A 21,546-nucleotide genomic window follows, 5' to 3' on the forward strand; every position below is an offset into this window, starting at 1 on the left:
ATGTTAACAGGGTTGAATATTAAAGATCATGACAGATTATGATGGTAACGGTTGAATATTAAAGATCATGACAGATTATGATGGTAACAGGGTTGAATATTAAAGATCATGACAGATTATGATGGTAACAGGGTTTAATATTAAAGATCATGACAGAGGTTATGATGTTAACAGGGTTGAATATTAAATATCATGACAGATTATGATGGTAACAGGGTTGAATATTATAGATCATGACAGATTATGATGGTAACAGGGTTGAATATTAAAGATCATGACAGATTATGATGGTAACAGGGTTGAATATTAAAAATCATGACAGATTATGATGTTAACAGGGTTGAATATTAAATATCATGACAGATTATGATGTTAACAGGGTTTAATATTAAAAATCATGACAGATTATGATGTTAACAGGGTTGAATATTAAATATCATGACAGATTATGATGTTAACAGGGTTGAAATTTAAAAATCATGACAGATTATGATGTTAACAGGGTTGAATATTAAATATCATGACAGATTATGATGGTAACAGGGTTTAATATTAAAGATCATGACAGAGGTTATGATGGTAACAGGGTTGAATATTAAAGACCATGACAGATTATGATGGTAACAGGTTTGAATATTAAAGATCATGACAGATTATGATGGTAACAGGGTTGAATATTAAAGATCATGACAGATTATGATGGTAACAGGGTTTAATATTAAAGATCATGACAGAGGTTATGATGTTAACAGGGTTGAATATTAAATATCATGACAGATTATGATGGTAACAGGGTTGAATATTATAGATCATGACAGATTATGATGGTAACGGTTGAATATTAAAGATCATGACAGATTATGATGGTAACGGTTGAATATTAAAAATCATGACAGATTATGATGGTAACGGTTGAATATTAAAAATCATGACAGAATATGATAGTAACAGGGTTTAATATTAAAGATCATGACAGATTATGATGGTAACAGGGTTGAATATTAAAGATTATGACAGATTATGATGGTAACAGGGTTGAATATTAAAGATCATGACAGATTATGATGGTAACGGTTGAATATTAAAAATCATGACAGATTATGATGGTAACGGTTGAATATTAAAAATCATGACAGAATATGATAGTAACAGGGTTTAATATTAAAGATCATGACAGATTATGATAGTAACAGGGTTTGAATATTAAAAATCATGACAGATTATGATGGTAACGGTTGAATATTAAAAATCATGACAGAATATGATAGTAACAGGGTTTAATATTAAAGATCATGACAGATTATGATAGTAACAGGGTTTAATATTAAAGATCATGACAGATTATGATGGTAACAGGGTTGAATATTAAAGATCATGACAGAGGTTATGATGTTAACAGGGTTGAATATTAAATATCATGACAGATTATGATGGTAACAGGGTTGAATATTAAAGATCATGACAGATTATGATGGTAACAGGGTTGAATATTAAAGATCGTGACAGATTATGATGGTAACGGTTGAATATTAAAAATCATGACAGATTATGATGGTAACAGGGTTGAATATTAAAGATCATGACAGATTATGATGGTAACAGGGTTGAATATTAAAGATCATGACAGAGGTTATGATGTTAACAGGGTTGAATATTAAATATCATGACAGATTATGATGGTAACAGGGTTGAATATTATAGATCATGACAGAGGTTATGATGGTAACAGGTTTGAATATTAAAGATCATGACAGATTATGATGGTTACAGGGTTGAATATTAAAGATTATGACAGATTATGATGGTAACAGGGTTGAATATTAAAGATCATGACAGATTATGATGGTAACGGTTGAATATTAAAAATCATGACAGATTATGATGGTAACGGTTGAATATTAAAAATCATGACAGAATATGATAGTAACAGGGTTTAATATTAAAGATCATGACAGATTATGATAGTAACAGGGTTTGAATATTAAAAATCATGACAGATTATGATGGTAACGGTTGAATATTAAAAATCATGACAGAATATGATAGTAACAGGGTTTAATATTAAAGATCATGACAGATTATGATAGTAACAGGGTTTAATATTAAAGATCTTGACAGATTATGATGGTAACAGGGTTGAATATTAAAGATCATGACAGAGGTTATGATGTTAACAGGGTTGAATATTAAATATCATGACAGATTATGATGGTAACAGGGTTGAATATTAAAGATCATGACAGATTATGATGGTAACAGGGTTGAATATTAAAGATCGTGACAGATTATGATGGTAACGGTTGAATATTAAAAATCATGACAGATTATGATGGTAACAGGGTTTAATATTAAAGATCATGACAGAGGTTATGATGGTAACAGGGTTGAATATTAAAGATCATGACAGATTATGATGGTAACGGTTGAATATTAAAGATCATGACAGATTATGATGGTAACAGGGTTGAATATTAAAGATCATGACAGATTATGATGGTAACAGGGTTTAATATTAAAGATCATGACAGAGGTTATGATGTTAACAGGGTTGAATATTAAATATCATGACAGATTATGATGTTAACAGGGTTGAATATTAAATATCATGACAGATTATGATGGTAACAGGGTTGAATATTAAAGATCATGACAGATTATGATGGTAACAGGGTTGAATATTAAAGATCATGACAGATTATGATGGTAACGGTTGAATATTAAAAATCATGACAGAGTATGATAGTAACAGGGTTTAATATTAAAGATCATGACAGATTATGATGGTAACAGGGTTGAATATTAAAGATTATGACAGATTATGATGGTAACAGGGTTGAATATTAAAGATCATGACAGATTATGATGGTAACGGTTGAATATTAAAAATCATGACAGATTATGATAGTAACAGGGTTTAATATTAAAGATCATGACAGATTATGATGGTAACGGTTGAATATTAAAAATCATGACAGATTATGATGGTAACAGGGTTTAATATTAAAGATCATGACAGATTATGATGGTAACGGTTGAATATTAAAGATCATGACAGATTATGATGGTAACAGGGTTGAATATTAAAGATCGTGACAGATTATGATGGTAACGGTTGAATATTAAAGATCGTGACAGATTATGATGGTAACGGTTGAATATTAAAAATCATGACAGATTATGATGGTAACAGGGTTGAATATTAAAGATCGTGACAGATTATGATGGTAACGGTTGAATATTAAAAATCATGACAGATTATGATGGTAACAGGGTTGAATATTAAAGATCATGACAGATTATGATGGTAACAGGGTTGAATATTAAAGATTATGACAGATTATGATGGTAACAGGGTTGAATATTAAAGATCATGTCAGATTATGATGGTAACGGTTGAATATTAAAAATCATGACAGATTATGATGGTAACGGTTGAATATTAAAAATCATGACAGATTATGATGGTAACAGGGTTGAATATTAAAGATCATGACAGAGGTTATGATGGTAACAGGGTTGAATATTAAAGATCGTGACAGATTATGATGGTAACAGGGTTGAATATTAAAGATCATGACAGATTATGATGGTAACAGGGTTGAATATTAAAGATCATGACAGATTATGATGGTAACAGGGTTGAATATTAAAGATCGTGACAGATTATGATGGTAACAGGGTTGAATATTAAAGATCATGACAGATTATGATGGTAACAGGGTTGAATATTAAAGATCATGACAGATTATGATGGTAACAGGGTTGAATATTAAAGATCATGACAGATTATGATGGTAACAGGGTTGAATATTATAGATCATGACAGATTATGATGGTAACAGGTTTGAATATTAAAGATCATGACAGATTATGATGGTAATGGTTGAATATTAAAGATCATGACAGATTATGATGGTAATGGTTGAATATTATAGATCATGACAGATTATGATGGTAACAGGGTTGAATATTAAAGATCATGACAGATTATGATGGTAACAGGTTTGAAACATGACATGGAGATATGAAAAGTCTTATAGTTTCAGATAAAATGTGCATATTTACTAATTCTTCAAGGAGATGGAGACACATGAACAGGCCAACCTGCATCATAATGAAGGACACAAACTACTATAAAATAAACGTTCTGGATTCATGTTGCTGTAAATTATCTGTAATTTACACAGCAAAAGTTTAAAATCGTTTACACGCATTCAAAGGGGCAGAAATATAAGCACACATTATGAAAATACACAGATGAAAAATCTATAATTGCATGTAATGAATATTAAAACTAAACTGGAAATATTGTATTAAAAGAATATTTTAAACTTTCTTTATGACAATAAATACACATTTAACACTACTGAAATATTAGCACCTTGCATAATAGCAACGTTCACATCTAAAAATAATAATAATATCTTCATTTATGGTTATACATAAGGTCATTTTGATCACAAGTAATAGTTTCCTGTGACTTAGCTATCAGTGTTCAAATACTTCATTATTGTTTGGAAATTTGCCAATTTAAACAAATCATTCATTAAATTCAATTATTGAATTATTGAAAAAGTGCTTTTTACTGAGGACAGTCAGTTCAGATGTTTTTAAAAGCAAAGGAAATGTTAAAAGAAGTTAACTCAAGTGCCATCGCTGAACGACACTGCCCACATGTGGACTATATATGAAACTACAGCGACTCAACCAATGTTCTCTGAAACATTCAAAACCATACACAATTGATACAATTCATATCAACATCATTATGATGAATCTTTCCTCAAACAACAGACATAATCCTCTGCCTTCACTCTAACGTAAGGATTCATGGCACAGTCATGACAGATACACATTTTTCCTGAGAGTGTGTCTCAGACTGATCATGTACGATGACTCGGCAGATTTATGATTGTGTTCATACACGGCACGGTTCACCGCCATGTGCATGTCTACCAAATGAGTCCTCCTGAAACGAGAGAGAGAGAAAAAAACATTAGCAACACTTACATCACATAAAGCTCAATGGAGATCCATAAAGAATGTCTCACACACACACACACACACACACACACACACACACACACACACACACACACACACACACACACACACACACACACACACACCCACACACACACACACACACACACACACACACACACACGAGAGTTTTAAAGACAAAAACCTGACAAACGTCTTGAAATAAAACATCTGTTTTTATTTTAAACATCTGATCTGAAATTATGTTTTGCATCGTGACCGCTTTACCATGTCGGGTGTGCAGTATTAATAATACTGAAGAGTAATATGTAAGCTGGACGGTATCATTGTAAATAACTAGTGGTGTGAGGATACACGACGAGATGATATTTCAACAATATTTTTTAAGAAACCTTCAGTGACTTTCAGTGATATGAAAATATTCCAACTGAAAGTCATAACATGCAAAATAATGCAGGGGCAGGTTTAGTCCAATCTAGGGCTGTCACTAACGATTACTTTGGTAATCGTCGATTATTTTGACGATTAATTGAGTATTCCTAAGTGAACAATAGCCTTTAAAATTACTTAAAATACACATACAAGTTTAAATAAGGTATCAAAAGCGAATAATCATGCTCAGTAAAAAAAAAAATCATAATTTGTTACCACAACTTTTTATCATTTGTAAAATCAACTTAATTAATTAATGTGGATCAGATAACATAATATTTTACGTTTTTGTTTATTAAACCAATCTCCTTTGTGGTATTAACGCTCAACTTTAATTTCCATGAACTCAAATGTTAAAGCCGACCAGGTAACACTTTTTAAAGTTAAACCAAGAATACAGTGTGTGGTTTTATTGAATTAGTGTATTAAAACACACACCTGCAGAGGGCGCCAACAGCCTGGGGATGGTTACACTTTACAGCAGATCAAATCCTTGCTTAATGTTCACAAACATTTCATTCAAATGTCCATTTATCTTTAATATTTGGCCACTTCTTTATGATAAAAATGCTACAGCCACTGTAATTTCTTGAAGATGAATATATGGACATGAAAAGATGTAAACTCAAAGCGAGGGATTAAACCTTTATTTTGAAATCGAGCAGCTTTGGACATATCACTGATGTATTCTGCTGTGTTGGGTAAATTTAAGAGATCTTTAAGACCAATTAAAGAACATGTAAGGAATGAACTGAAGGGAATATAACATATCAATATGATCTCTAAATGAAGCACACAATGAGTGTATTAGAGACACTTCAAAGCTTGAGATACAATTTACAACAGATCACCATTACTTTTTTATTCATTTGACCAAAAATAGCTTAGAGATAAGAAATCTGGGGAAATCTCGTGAAAGTGATTTTATGATTAAACCCAGAACAAATATCTGCCGGTGAGTTCATGAAAATGCACTTCATTCAAATGCAGGTCATCTTCATAGCCGTTTGTTCTTGTTTAAGCATAAACTCATTCAATTTCTCAGAAAACAAGACTTCATTTTCTTCATGAAATTGAAAATGTCTTTATTGAATTTCTTCATTTTGTCAAGTAAATGGATCTCGATTTAAAGTGATAGTTCACCCAAAAATGAAAATGATCTCATGATTTACTCTCCCTTAAGTCATCCTAGGTGTGTATGACATTCTTATTTCAGACGAATAAAATCTGAGTTATACAGTCCCTGACAAAAGTCTTGTCGCTTGTGTACAAATTGACCTAAAGTGCCGCTGAAATATATTTCTAATCAAGATTTTTTTAGAAGAAATGGCTCATTTTAATCCCACCAGCTTTTGTGATAATGTTTCAGTGAAAAACTAAACTTTCAAAAAGTATTCTAATATTCACAGCTTGGTAAAGCCCATTGAGTAAATTTTTGCAAAGACATAAGTGTTGTCACCTTGTCATATGAGCTTCACCTGTGACTAATAATGGATCAATTAGGTCTCAAGTGTGTATAAAAAGAACCCCAGTACGCTAGACCTTCACATCAACTGCAACTAGACCTCTGCAAACATGCCTAAGATTCACCCTGAGACTAAAGTTTTGATTATCAAGAGGCTGAAGACCAGATCCACTGCTGATGTGGCAGACACCTTCAATGTGTCTCAGCGTCAAGTACAGAGGATAAAAAAAAGATTTGAAGAGACTGGAGACGTTTTTGACAAGCCCAGGTCAGGCAGACCCCACAAGACAACTGCTCGAGAGGACCGTTTGTTGGCTCGAAAATCCAAGGCCAGCCCATTTTCCACTGCAGCAGAACAGAACAGTTTGTCGGATTCTGTCTCGAAATGTGTCCATCTGTCTCTGACTCATGGAAGTCATACAAGATATTAAATTTGGATCTCACAGCACCACAACTTAATTTGCTGACATATTTTTGTATTTGCAGTAAATTTGTTCAATTTCTGTATAGGCGACAAAACTTTTGTCTTGCCAAAATTTGACCTTTCTGTCTTTGATTAAATGATAAATATTTTTTCTGTGAAAATTATTTATTTCAGTGCATTAAAAATCATTTGGGAGGGTTTTAGCTTTTCATATGAGCTATTTATAACACCAATTAATTAATTAAAAGTCAGGTTAATATCAGGTATTTCTAGAAAATAGATAAGCGACAAGACTTTTGTCAGGGACTGTATTTAAAAAGTCCTGGCTCTTTAAAACCTTTATAATGGCAGTGATTGCCTTATTCTTTTTGAACTCCATAAAAGTGATCCATCTATCCATCATAAAAGTGATCCATCTATCCATCATAAAAGTGATCCATCTATCCATCATAAAAGTGATCCATCTATCCATCATAAAAGTGATCCATCTATCCATCATAAAAGTGATCCATCTATCCATCATAAAAGTGATCCATCTATCCATCATAAAAGTGATCCATCTATCCATCTTAAAAGTGATCCATCTATCCATCATAAAAGTGATCCATCTATCCATCTTAAAAGTGATCCATCTATCACTTTGATGCTTCAAAAAGTTCATAAAGAGATCCATAATCTATACGAATCAAGCGGCATATTCAAAAATTTCTAAAGAGACTCGATTGCTTTATATGATTGTCTTATGGTTTGGATTGAATTTAAATTTTTGGGTGAACTGTCCCTTTAAGTGCTCGGACCACAGCCCTCTGTCAAAATTTGACAAATTCTGAAATATCCTGCATTATACATTAAATTACATTTTTATGAATGGATTCTGCGTCGCAGGAATCATAGGGCCCTAATTTAATGCCATGATATTGAACTTAAGACTTTCTGCTCCAATTTAACACATTTTAAAGGCCTCAAATAGCGGAAGGTCAAATGTAAACTGTTTAAGAAACCCTGTTGAAAGCTCAGACTTTGTTTCATATGAAAGTAACCTTCTCTGTCTCGTCTGTGAGAGCGTGAGAACAGCTTCAGTCTCCTGAGCCTCACGCTGACTGCGCTTCAGCCACAAACACTTTGACCTGGATATTAAAGGGTTAGTTGAGCCCAAACTGTAACCCCTGACCTGAACTCCTCTCCCTCCTGTGGTTGGCCAGCCGTCAGACCTCCGCTCATCTTCACACACAGATGAAGATATTAGTGTTGAAATCCGATGGCTCAGAAAGGCCTTCATTGACACCAATGTCATTTCCTCTCTCAAGACCCATAAAGGCACTAAAGACGTCGTTACAAAGCCCATCTCACTACAGCGGCTCTACAATCATTTATAAAGACACCAGAAGAGTTTAGGTGCGTAAAAAAACTAAATAACGACTTATATAGTGATGGCCGATTTCAGAACAAAGCTTCAAACCGTTATGAGTCAGTGAATCGATTCATGATTCGGATCGCCAAAGTCTCGTGGGCTGCGTCCGAAACCTGGGAAATGCTGCCTTAGGAGGACACATTTGAAGGCAGGAAGGCGTCAAGCCATGCCCGAATCTAATGTTAGCTTCACTTTCTGTCTCCTGAGAGACCTTCATCTGATGGATTTTTGAAGGCAGCATTCATGTGTCCTTCGCTTCCTCTGATATCCCACAATCCTGTGCTTCCATTCAGTGACAGTTGAGCTGGGGGAAAAAGATGGCTTCCGGAAGTTGGGTTTACTGGTCAGTTTGTGTGTATATGGACGTTTTTTACCAATATTTTCCACTTCTGATGTCATTTCTAGCGAGACATTACTAATGTAGTAATTAAATATGTGTTTAGTTATCACCAAAGCTCTCTCTATTTAGCTGTAGATCATTAAACTGTTACACTGCCTTGTTAGAAGTCAGTCCGAAATTAGTTTTGTGAGATGCCTTCATGCACAAACGCTGCCTGTCAGCTGACTAGGTTTTCGGACACAGCCGTGATTTCAGCAGTTTGACTCACGATCCGAATCATGAATCGATTCACTGACTCATAACGGTTTGAAGCTTTGTTTTGAAATCGGCCATCACTATATAAGTCGTTATTTCGTTTTTTTGCGCACCTAAACTCTTCTGGTGTCTTCATAAATGATTGTCGAGCCGCTGTAGTGAGATGGGCTTTGTAACGACGTCTTTAGTGCCTTTATGGGTCTTGAGAGAGGAAATGACATTGGTGTCAATGAAGGCCTTTCTGAGCCATCGGATTTCAACACTAATATCTTCATCAGTGTGTGAAGATGAGCGGAGGTCTGACGGCTGGCCAACCACAGGAGGGAGAGGAGTTCAGGACAGGGGTTACAGTTTGGGCTGAACTAACCCTTTAATATCACTCATTAGCGTCGGAAGCAAATAAAAAGTGGGTGGGTCCTCTCGCTAAATTTTTTTTTTTACTGGAGTAACGTTAGATGCCAAATTTACGTTCAATACTAATATCCCGCCGTTTACTAAACAATTGATTGGGTCAGACAAAATTACGTAAATCCCTGAGTTATTAACCGTGGCTGTAGTGTAGGGGTAAGAGACGCATGGCATCAAGTTTAGACGCTAATCGATCAGAGGTTCGAATCCGCCTTTTGCCGAACTCACTCTTCTCCCTTTTCACATCACACATCAGATCGGAAAGGCATTTATTTTCAATAAAAAATTAGAAAATATTAGAAAAGTGTAAATAAAGCGCCTAATGTGTTTAATAATAAGTGTTTCTCGATTAGGGGTAGGTAAACAGACATGTGCTGAATTAGAGACTAGGGCTGCGCAATATATCGAAATTATCAAAATATCGCAAATGTACATATCGCAATAAGCATATCGCACGGCGCGCAATATCTGAATGATTTTAATAGGCTACTTCAACATTGTGAAAAGTGTCAGTTTTAGGTCGATGGATAGCAGAGAATAGGCCGGGCTTAAGACTGATACTAATGGGACTTGCTTGATGTTAAAAAGAGTTATTAAACGCAACGATTTACGAAAAACAATAACTTGCTGTCTGGCGCTGTCTGACACACACACACCGAAAAGTGAACAACACTCTGGTCACTTTCAGAAGTTGTAGCGATGTTTCTTTTCCCAGGAAGTGTGAAACACAAATGGTTTAACTCTCAGTTTTTAAATAGTTTTTTTATATATATATAATTTAAATAGATTTTACACACTAATTGCAAAATCGTATCGCATATTGAATATCGCATTATTAAACAAGATATCGCATATCGCATTTTTCTTCAATATCGCACAGCCTTAGTAGAGACGATAAAAGTGAGTGGGTCCGATATCATGGGTCGTAAAGTGGGTGGGTCATGTCCCACACACACACACACACACACACACACAATGGTTCCGACACCCCCTAGAGCCTCACCTCTTCTGTCCCTCAGCTAGCGAGGACCTCAGGGCCTGCAGGTACACCGAGCGGTGGTTTGGCTTCTCCAGCTCCTCTCCTTCAGTCCAGCAGTGGCTCCAGAAGACATCCGCCTCTGATGGGACGGTCCTGGGCCGGCATGAGGACAGGGGCCCGTCCGTCTCCAGCTCTCCGTCCTCAGGGCCTCCACAGCCCTCACATCCAGCACACGTCTCATAGCTCTGGATGAAGAAGAGCTTGGGCTTGCCTGCCAGGCCGGGGCAGGAGCTTGGGCCGAAGAAGCTCCGGATGGTGTCCAGACTCAGGCCTGAAGAGTGAGCGTCGGTGGCCAGGAGATCCGAGGAGCGGCTCCGGCTGATAATGCAGCAGATGAACGCAGAAGCCCTGAAGTGGCACTGATAACGGGACGCTTCCCTCAGTGTGGACTGCATGTCTCTCACACTCAGCAGCTTGTGTGTGAGCACGTGGAAGTGCAAAGCCTTGAAGGTTTGCTCCAGCTGATCTGTGAGGAAAACAGAAGCAGACATTATCATCTGGTAAAGACTTCTATCACAACTATAATCTGGAAAATAAAGGTTCTGTTTGAACGGTTATGAATCAGCGAATCGATTCATGATTCGCGTGTCAAACTGCTGAAATCACGAGACTTCAAACGAGAAAACCTACCGTACTAACTATTAATAAGCAGCAAATTAGGAGTTTATTGAGGCAAACGTCATAGTTAATAGTGAATATGTGTTCCCCAGACTATGGCATTGTGTGTAAAGCCCATTTATTCCTCAGCGTAGGAGCAGCGTGTGGCCCGTTCACACCAAGAATGATAAAAATAACCATAACAATAATTTGCATCCACAGCAGCCGGCGGTAACACACGGCTCAATGGCATAGATGTCTTCTACTGTCTACATAAAAGTAATACTTAAATAAACAAAAAAGGCCTAGTTATTGTCTTTGTAGTTTTTGATCCACAACTTTAATAAATAAGGCTGTGAAACCTAAAAGTACTGGCTAGTAGCCAGTAAAAACAGTTTGTCCTGTGAAAAGACACATCAACAATACAAAAGCAAGTTTTGCATGAATAACTTTTAGATGGAAGTTTTGTGCTGACAGATTTGCACACACACACACACACACACGTGACCCTGCAGCTCTTCACCAGTCCTGCGTCTCACGGGTATATCTGTGGCCATAGCCAACAACACATTGTATGGGTCAAAATTATCCATTTTTCTTGTTTGCCAAATATCATTAGGATATTAAGATCATGTTCCATGAAGATACCGTATTTGGTAAATTACTACTGTAAATATATATTATAATTATTAGTAATATGCATTGCTAAGGACTTAATTTGGGCACCTTTAAAGGAGATTTTCTCTATATTTTGATTTTCAAATAGTTGTCCTATCCTAACAAACCATACATCAATTTTTTATTTTTTTAAAGTACCCTTATGACTGGTTTTGTGGTCCAGGGTCACATAAGTAAAATATCACCAGAGTGACTGATTAATCATACACTGTAAAAAAAAAAAAATGTTACCTGGTTGCCTTAAAATTTTGAGTTCATTGAAATTAAATAATTGAGTTAATACAATGAACATTTCTGAGAATCGACAACTTTATTCAAATATTATTCAAATATTTTGTAGGCATATTGGGTAATTGTGTGTGTTTTATTTGTGATGATGCAGTGAAACTTGTGCTATAATAATAATATATAATATAATATAATAAAATATAATAAGAGTTTGAGTTTCTATTTATTAAACCAATTTCCTTCATTGCATCAACTCAAATTTTTAATTTCAATAAACTCAAAATTTTAAGGCAACCAGGTCACTTACTTTTTTAAGTTAAACCAACAATTTTGAAGTTATTTGCTGTACTATTTAAAAGACTAGGGTCATTTTACATGAGACATTCATATTTTCATTCAGCAAGGATGCACTGAATCAATCTAAAGTGACAGTAAAGACATTTATATGTTACGAAAGATTGGATTTTAAATAAACGCCGTTCTGTTGAGCTTCTGATTCTGTCAATGGATAGCATGGCCGTTTCCACAGAAATATGAACAGTTCTCAGCACTGATAATAATCCTAAATGTGTGTTGATGATCAGATCCTCATCTGAGAGTGATTAGTGAAGGATCATGAGACTGAAGACTGGAGTAATGATGATAAAGCAGTAAAGATCTGTCTCCCACCTGCTTCAGTGCCAATGCAGTCTATGATTAAACACACTCCTCTGGGCTCCGCCGTCATACTGTACACCTCCTGCTGGAAACACAACACGTTCACATCACACACTCCATAACAATCACTCACTCTCACTTATATCTGGAGTCTGCAACCATAAAGTCTTAATACACGCTTAAAAATAGTGTTGGTTTAACTTCAAAAAGTAAGTAAAATGGTTGCCTTAAAATTTGGAGTTTATTGAGCAGAAAAATTTGAGTTGATACAATGAAGGAAATTAGTTTAATAAATAGAAACGCAAAATATTATTGTATCTGAACCACATAAAACATGTGATAAATCACAAAAATAGCACAATTTGGCTGCGTCATCACAAATAAAACACACAATTACCCAATATGCTTACAAAATCTTCTAATAATATTTTAATAAAGGTTGTCGATTCTCAAAAATGTTCACTGTATTAACTAAAAATAATAATTTCAATGAACTCTTCATCTGAAAATATTTAAGACAACCAGGTAACTTAATTTTTTTAATATATTTTTTTACAGTGTAGGAAACAGGGCTTGACGTTAACATCCGCCAACCGGCCAAATGTGTGTGTGTGTGTGTGTGTGTGTGTGTGTGTGTGTGTGTGTGTGTGTTTCAGCAGTGGTGTGTAATGCAATCACTCCTACCAGACACTTCGGTCGGTGGGTTAAATTTGATATAATAAATTCATTTTTCAAGTATCTATGCTTTTTTTTTAAAAGCATAGATACCAGCATATCTCTCTCTCTCTCTCTCTCTCTCTCTCTCTCTCTCTCTCTCTCTCTCTCTCTCTCTCATCCACAGACCCTTCTTTCACTCACTCGCTTCATCTGCTCAGGATCAGTATTGTTGCAGGGCTTGGATTTCGGCGTGGGATTGCGCGTATTGCTCATAATTTGACTCATTCCCACAGACTTTGTGCTGACACACACATAAAGCCGCCTCTCAGGACTCAGTTTTCGCTGCTTATTGTGCTTAACCAGTCAAAAACACACACCACAGTCAGTTCTGTTTTAAGTGAAAGAAAACGCATGTGTGTCATCATTACTCCAGTCTTCAGTCTCATGATCCTTCACTAATCACTCTCAGATGAGGATCTGAACGGCGTTTATTTAAAATCCAATCTTTCGTAACATTATAAATGTCTTTACTGTCACTTTAGATTGATTCAATGCATCCTTGCTGAATGAAAATATGTCTCTTATTTTTACATTTGTACAGTATATGATTAATCAGTCACTCTGGTGATATTTTACATATGTGACCCTGGACCACAAAACCAGTCATAAGAGTACTTTTAAAAAAATAAAATAGTAAATAATCGTTTAATTGATGTATGGTTTGTTAGGATAAGACAACTATCTGAAAATCTGGATTCTGAGGGTGAAAAAAAATCACAATATAGAGAAAATCTCCTTTAAAGGTGCCCAAATTAAGTCCTTAGCAATGCTTATTACTAATAATTCTAGTTTTTTTTAATATATATATATATTTACAGTAGTAATTTACCAAATACGGTATCTTCATGGAACATGATCTTAATATCCTCAGTAACTTTAGAAAACCACGAGCCACAATGAGCGGTGAGCAAAAAAGTTAATGTCAAGCCCTGTTAGGAAATAATGTCTCTGTAAATATTGCTATGTTGCAAAACTATATTTCAGTCTACACCAAGGTTATTTTCGTAAACGAAAACTGAAACTAAGACTAAAACTATTGGTCAAAAAACATTTTCGTAAACTGAAATAAAATTTAAAAATCTGAATAAATAAAAAACTAAAACTAAACGAAACTAACTACTCTTACTAAAAAACTAACTGAAATAAAATAATAATTAGCAAAAATAAATATTCGTTTTCGTTATTAATAAGCTCTCTTTAATGTGGTGGAAAATCTGACTATGGCGGTTGAGGGAGTGTCTGTATATTGCGCTACTGCGCGTCAAGTGAGCTGAGGAGGAGATTAACCGCTGCCCTGTGACGGACGCGTGCAGACAGGCAACACATCGCCAGTCCTAAACGGGAGTTCACAAAGAATCAATGCGTCCGTGGCAGTGAAATGGGAAATAACACAAGGTAATGAGATGCACGTTGCTCACTGTTTTAGAATGCCGTTTCTTACGCGACGAGAGACGCAGGCGCAAAAGTCAGCAACTATATTAGCAAATAACGTTATTAGCCTACTGTGCGTTTGAGATTTCATGTTTGCATAATATTGACAGGCTCAAAGGTGTTATCATAATCATTTACTACTAATAATATTATTATCTGTGTGGAGACATTTCCCCACAAAGTAGGGAATGCCAGGACACACACACACACACACACACCGTTTGTTTCACTATATAAGTGAGGACATTGCATGGACTTCCTTTGATTTTATATCAGCTTAATGATATTTTATATCCCCTAACTCAATTCCTATCCCTAAACCTCCCCATCCCAAGAACGTGCAAAACAATAGATTTAAATAAAAACATGTTTGGGCCGATTTATAAGCCTTTTTAACTAGTGAGGACCAGTCAAATGTCCTTACTAGTCAGTTATCATAATATTTTACTAGATAAGTGAGGACATTGGTCCCCTTTACAATTATAGCACAACACACACACACACACACACATGTCTGGTGCGTTATCTTTGTGGGGACTTGCCATATAGACGTAATGGTTTTTATACCATACAAACCATATATTCTATCCCCCTACACTGCCCCTGCCCCTAAACCTACCCATCACAGGAAACTTTCTACATTTTTACATTTTCAAAATAACTCATTATGTATGATTTATAAGCTTTTGTACCCATGGGGACCTCAATTTAGGTCCCCACGGTGACACGAGTCCCAATGAGTCTGTGTGCATTCAGTTTGAAGTCCTCACCAGGCTAGAAAAACATACACACACACACACACACACACACACACACACACACACACACACACACACACACACACACACACACACATACACAGAGCAAAACAGTGTGTAGACACTGCTAGCCTACATTGTACTACTGAAGAAATTAAAATAAGCTTTTAATTGTTTAACAATATTTCATCTGTTATGAGTGAGTTTGTCTGGAATTTATCATTTTTACTTTTATATTTTACGTTGCATCTATTTTGTTCTTTAAGATAGATCCTGTATAGGTCATAGTTTGACTCAAGCTTTTTGGCTCAAAGGTGAAGACCCAACTTTATGCATGTTTTGTAAGACCGTCCTGGGTATAAACAATAATGCTCGTTTATCAAGTTATTTCACTTAAGGATGTTTAGTAAGATTAAACTCTAATCTGTTAATTAAACTTTGCTGAAATTAAAAACCTTGATTTGGTCTCTAAACTTCATTATGGTAACTCTGCTAAACTATAATTACTAAAACTAAAACTGAAACTAAATAAATAAAAACTAAATAGAAATGTATTTGCAAAATAAAAACTAAACTAAAACTAGCAAAACCATTTGTAAAACTAACTAAAACTAAACTGAAATTTGTAGCAAAATTGAAAACGATACTGAAATAAAAACTAATTTCAAAAAGCAAAACTATAATAACCTTGGTCTACACACTGAAAAATGAGCCCGTATTGATCTGTATAAACACTAGACCTCTATATGAAGTACTTTAAAGGTACTTTGCATATGACCAAGGTACAGAACTAACCTTTTAAAAAAAAATAAAAATCCACCATCGATGTTCCTTGTATTGAGCAAATATAGAATATTTGTCAAGCATATGATTGGAGAACATATTTCTAATTTATAAGAACAATTGGTAACACTTTATTTTATTTTACTTTATTTCAAGCACTCATAAAGCTCATATTAATGCCTTATTCTGCATGAGCTTATTCTACATCCCTTAATCCGACCCAATACCTAAACTTAAACGCTACAAAAACTACCTTACTAACTATTAATAAGCAGTAAATTAGGAGTTTATGAGGCAAAAGTCGGAGTTAATAGTGAATATGTGTTCCCCAGACTAAAGTGTTACTGAACAATCATAAAAACAGGAATTACCTGACACCAGGAGCTAGAGCTGGGCAGGTCCTTCTTCACCGCTTGCCTATCTATAAAAAAGATTCAACAAGATAAATGTATTATGATACATAATAGCGAAGCAGTAGAGTTATAATGAAACAAAAACATGAAATACACTGAAACCAGGCAATCTTTCTACATGTTATGCAATTACACAGATCACAGTGTAATGATCAGTCCTGACCGAGTGTGTGTTGCTCATGATGCTTACGTAACGAATAACTGACGACGGCTCATTGAAATATTAGAAAAATAATGCACGACAATTAGTCAATTATTCTGCTTATACTGCGGTTACCACACCTCAAGACATCGATCCGGTGATATATTTAAAGGGATCTGTCCAGTTTTTGTACTTAAATCGCTATTGTGAGTAGGACTATTTCTTCCGCGTCTAATCCAATGGCTCCTGCTAGATCCAAAACATCATTTTAAAGCTGGTAACGGAGACTTGAGGCATTGATAGCATTCTACTGTAGTTATTAATGAAGTTATTAGAGAGAGAGAGAGAGAGAGAGAGAGAGAGAGAGAGAGAGAGAGAGAGAGAGAGAGAGAGAGAGAGCTTGTGTGAATGTACATCTCTAAAGAGCGCTTTTATTACCTAGCTACTGAAAAAATTACATTTGTAGCCTTTAAGTTGCTTTATGTTGTTTTTTTTATTCCTGAAATTTTTTTGTTATTACAGTAAACTAGGCTATATGAAGTGATATGGAACCGTAAGGCGGTCAAGAGATCTTAAAATAAGATCAATAATCTGCCAATGGGGTGAGAGAAATAATCTTGTTTTCTGTTTGAATTAAGATTATTTCTCTCACCCCATTGGCAGATTATTGATCTTATTTTAAGCAAAAACTCTCTTCATTTTGAGTTATTTTTCTCCAAAACAAGACAATTACTTTAGCTTGTCTGGTAAATGTTTCTTAATGTAAGAATTTTTAGATATTTAGACTAGAAACAAGACAAAAATACTGAGGAAGAAGAGCATTTTTTGCCGTGTGGACACCTCAGAACGCCATCAGCCAATCGAAGTCCCGTAGTATAAACTCAAACGCTTCACATTAATGCATGCATACATGTCAACTCATTCATAAAGGCTGGTGGCTTAACACTTCCTGTGCTACTTCATAGTTTTTGTGACTTCTCTGAAAAGTGTAGCAATGAGAACGAATAAGGATGTCGGTCTAAAATGTTCCCTTCAACTCACCACAGAATTTGTGAATGTTGCTCACATTACAGGAAACCGATGAGAAGCCAAATGAGTAGTGCGGCTGTGAATGACAGGAACAGTGAGGGGGAAGTTGACACACGAGGCGTTATAATACAGAGCAAGCAAAGCTCTCACCGATGGCAGTCTGCAGCGCTGCGGACGCTCTGGAGGACACGCCTCTGCTTCTGATCCGGGCGGCACAGCTGCAAAGATCTTTAGAAATTAAACTTAACCTAACCAACTCCATCTCCCATCAATCCCTCATTCACACTACAGAAGATACTTTTCTTAAAAAGTAACTAAGTAACACAATTAGTTTCTCTTGAAGGGAGTAACACAACATTGTAATGCATTACTTGTCAAAGTAACTTTCCCCAACAGTGGTCAGAGCCATGAATTACATTAACTCTAATCTGATCAACATCAAAGCCCCATTCACACTAGAGAAGATACTACAGATAAGATGACGTAAAGAAAGAGGAACTGAATAACTGGACTTTCCTACTACATGACTGAAATGTGGAAGTGAGACTATCATGTGAAAAACTGAAGACTAAACTCCTCTGAATGATAAAACCGGTCAACTACTGTATATTATGATTAACCTGCCCCTGTTATGACTATATTAAAGTCCTCATTTTCTCCTACTGCTGGTTCTCCGCTCCGATTGGTCAGATGAAACTTTACAGACCTTTTACATTCACTAACAGCTCTATTACATACTACAGGAAAGGGAATATCAAAAACACATAATAGTGGCATTTTAAATCTCCAAAAACACCAGTGACAACAGACCACTGGTTAGCCTGGCGGTAATTCCCACCTGTCTGCTGGTAGCGGCTGATCTTTTTAGCCAGATCAGTCCTATGGATGGACCTCAGGCAGCTTTCAATCAAGTCCATCTTCTCACTCGAGAGCTGGTCGACTTTCTCCAACTCCACTACAATGTCTAAAAAACTCTGCAAATATATTAAGCAAATGGTTAAAAATACATACAAGCATCCAGCAAAAAATGTGGCCTGTTGCACAAAGCTGGCTTCAGTTGTTACCCAGGAGAGATCGAGATTAGATTGAGCAAACTCTGGTTTTTCAGAGGAAGCTGGATTGGTTTTTAGCGGTGTTCAGCATGGTAACTTACGCTACACGGCTAACCTGCTCTGGAGCTGGTTTAATTCTGGGTTAGAGATCACAAAATCAAACTGGACCAGCCTGGATCTGGATCAAACTGGACCAGCCTGGATCTGGATCGAACTGGACCAGCCTGGATCTGGATCGAACTGGACCAGCCTGGATCTGGATCGAACTGGACCAGCCTGGATCTGGATCAAACTGGACCAGCCTGGATCTGGATCGAACTGGACCAGCCTGGATCTGGATCGAACTGGACCAGCCTGGATCTGGATCAAACTGGACCAGCCTGGATCTGGATCGAACTGGACCAGCCTGGATCTGGATAAAACTGGACCAGCCTGGATCTGGATCGAACTGGACCAGCCTGGATCTGGATCAAACTGGACCACCCTGGATCTGGATCAAACTGGACCAGCCTGGATCTGGATCGAACTGGACCAGCCTGGATCTGGATCAAACTGGACCAGCCTGGATCTGGATCAAACTGGACCAGCCTGGATCTGGATCGAACTGGACCAGCCTGGATCTGGATAAAACTGGACCAGCCTGGATCTGGATCAAACTGGACCAGCCTGGATCTGGATCGAACTGGACCAGCCTGGATCTGGATCAAACTGGACCAGCCTGGATCTGGATCAAACTGGACCAGCCTGGATCTGAATCAAACTGGACCAGCCTGGATCTGAATCAAACTGGACCAGCCTGGATCTGGATCAAACTGGACCAGCTGCAAGTAAAGATGCAATAAAGCCACACCCCTGTAGCTCTCGTTCCAGATTAAAGCAGTTTATAGTGAAATGTAATAAAAATATAATGAAATATAATGAAAACTTTTGAAATAAAATTGTGCATCTTTTGGTGCTAATTTTTATTGTATTTATATTATATGAATTAAAATCATTTTGAATTCATATGTTAATATAAATATATGAATTGACAAGTAGCCAAATAGTAATATAACACATGCATTCATAATTATTCTAAACAACTTGTATTCATTTGAGCTCTTTGTGAACCTATAATTATTAGGCATATTTCTTTGATACATCATGCATTGATATAGTCAGATATTCTTTAAGCGCCTTCTCGTCTTTCGTTTATTCCTGTCTTGTAAACACATTTAATTTCATGATCATTTTCAAAATAATCTCTCAATCTTCAGAAGAGAAGGGACTCAAACGTTTGCCGCACGTGTCACACTTTCAGGAGCACGCGCTTCAGAGCTAATCGCTAACTCTGGATTAAACCTGAGTGGACAGAGAACGTTTATACCGAGCTTTGAGAAACGGTTGAACTTGATCTAAACCAGGTTGGATTTATCTGGATTTGTCAACTCTAAACCTACTCTAAACTCAGCTAGCTTCATGCAACAGGCCTCTGGAGAACATCGCTCAGAGTGCATCATACCTGGACGTTTTCCAGTTTTTGTTTCGGTAAAGTGTCTCTCAGTAAGAATGCCAAAGACTTCAGGTCCTCTGTGTCCATGTCCTCACTCAAATCCGCCATCAGCGCTCTAAAAACACACCGTTAAACACTCTCTTCAAGCCCAAACTGCACCAGTGGAGCTTCACAGAAGAGCTGGAAGTCCTTACCTGTATTCTGGCACAGCATGGCCGTTCTTCAGGATCCCCTCAACTGTGCTCTTGCTGGTGCTCAGCACTTCTCGCAGCAGATCGTAGCGTTTTATCTTCAGAACGAGCTCCGTGAGAAACCCATAGTCAATCCTGGTTTGGCTGAAGACCGTCCGTAGCGTTCCTCTGGGATCTGTGGAGAAGCGGTCGGTGTCCAAAGCGCCGCACAGGTACGAGATGCGCTTGCATTCGTCTGTGCTGAGCTCATCTGTGATCTGACTGATGGTGCGGGACAGGACAGACATTCTGCTCCAAACCCAATCTGAGGAGGACAAACACTCACATTACGCCTTTACACCACTCTCAATTGGAGTATTTACAAACCTGATTCCAAAAAAGTTGGGACACTGTACAAATTGTGAATTAAAAACAGAATGCAATGATGTGGAAGTTTCAAATTTCAATATTTTATTCAGAATAAAACATAGATGACATCAAATGTTTAAACTGAGAAAATATATCATTTTAAGGGAAAAATAAGCTGATTTTAAATGTCATGGCATCAACACATCTCAAAAAAGTTGGGCCAAGGCCATTATCACCGCTGTGTGTCATCCC

At 36.5% G+C, this 21,546-nt stretch overlaps 1 protein-coding gene across 2 annotated transcripts in view; it reads right to left on the bottom strand.

The window, feature by feature from the left end:
- Positions 1-3,954: 3,954 nt before the first annotated feature.
- Positions 3,955-21,546, bottom strand: part of LOC137075923 (CASP8 and FADD-like apoptosis regulator) — a 19,598-nt gene continuing 2,006 nt past the window's right edge. Inside the window, exons 2-10 of one of the 2 annotated variants that reach the window (XM_067444871.1) lie at positions 20,950-21,250; positions 20,765-20,870; positions 19,050-19,185; positions 18,362-18,429; positions 18,224-18,287; positions 16,999-17,048; positions 12,951-13,020; positions 10,743-11,244; positions 3,955-4,969 (exon numbers count right to left, since the gene is read on the bottom strand). In XM_067444871.1, the coding sequence (XP_067300972.1) occupies positions 4,840-4,969; positions 10,743-11,244; positions 12,951-13,020; positions 16,999-17,048; positions 18,224-18,287; positions 18,362-18,429; positions 19,050-19,185; positions 20,765-20,870; positions 20,950-21,233 (1,410 nt within the window). In that variant the 5' untranslated portion in view covers positions 21,234-21,250 and the 3' untranslated portion in view covers positions 3,955-4,839. Of the gene's footprint in view, positions 4,970-10,742; positions 11,245-12,950; positions 13,024-16,998; positions 17,049-18,223; positions 18,288-18,361; positions 18,430-19,049; positions 19,186-20,764; positions 20,871-20,949; positions 21,251-21,546 lie in introns of both variants that reach the window. The other variant, XM_067444870.1, reaches the window with a different exon arrangement.

This window comes from Pseudorasbora parva, chromosome 5 (assembly GCF_024679245.1).
Source record: "Pseudorasbora parva isolate DD20220531a chromosome 5, ASM2467924v1, whole genome shotgun sequence".
Classification (NCBI taxonomy): Eukaryota; Metazoa; Chordata; class Actinopteri; order Cypriniformes; family Gobionidae; genus Pseudorasbora; species Pseudorasbora parva.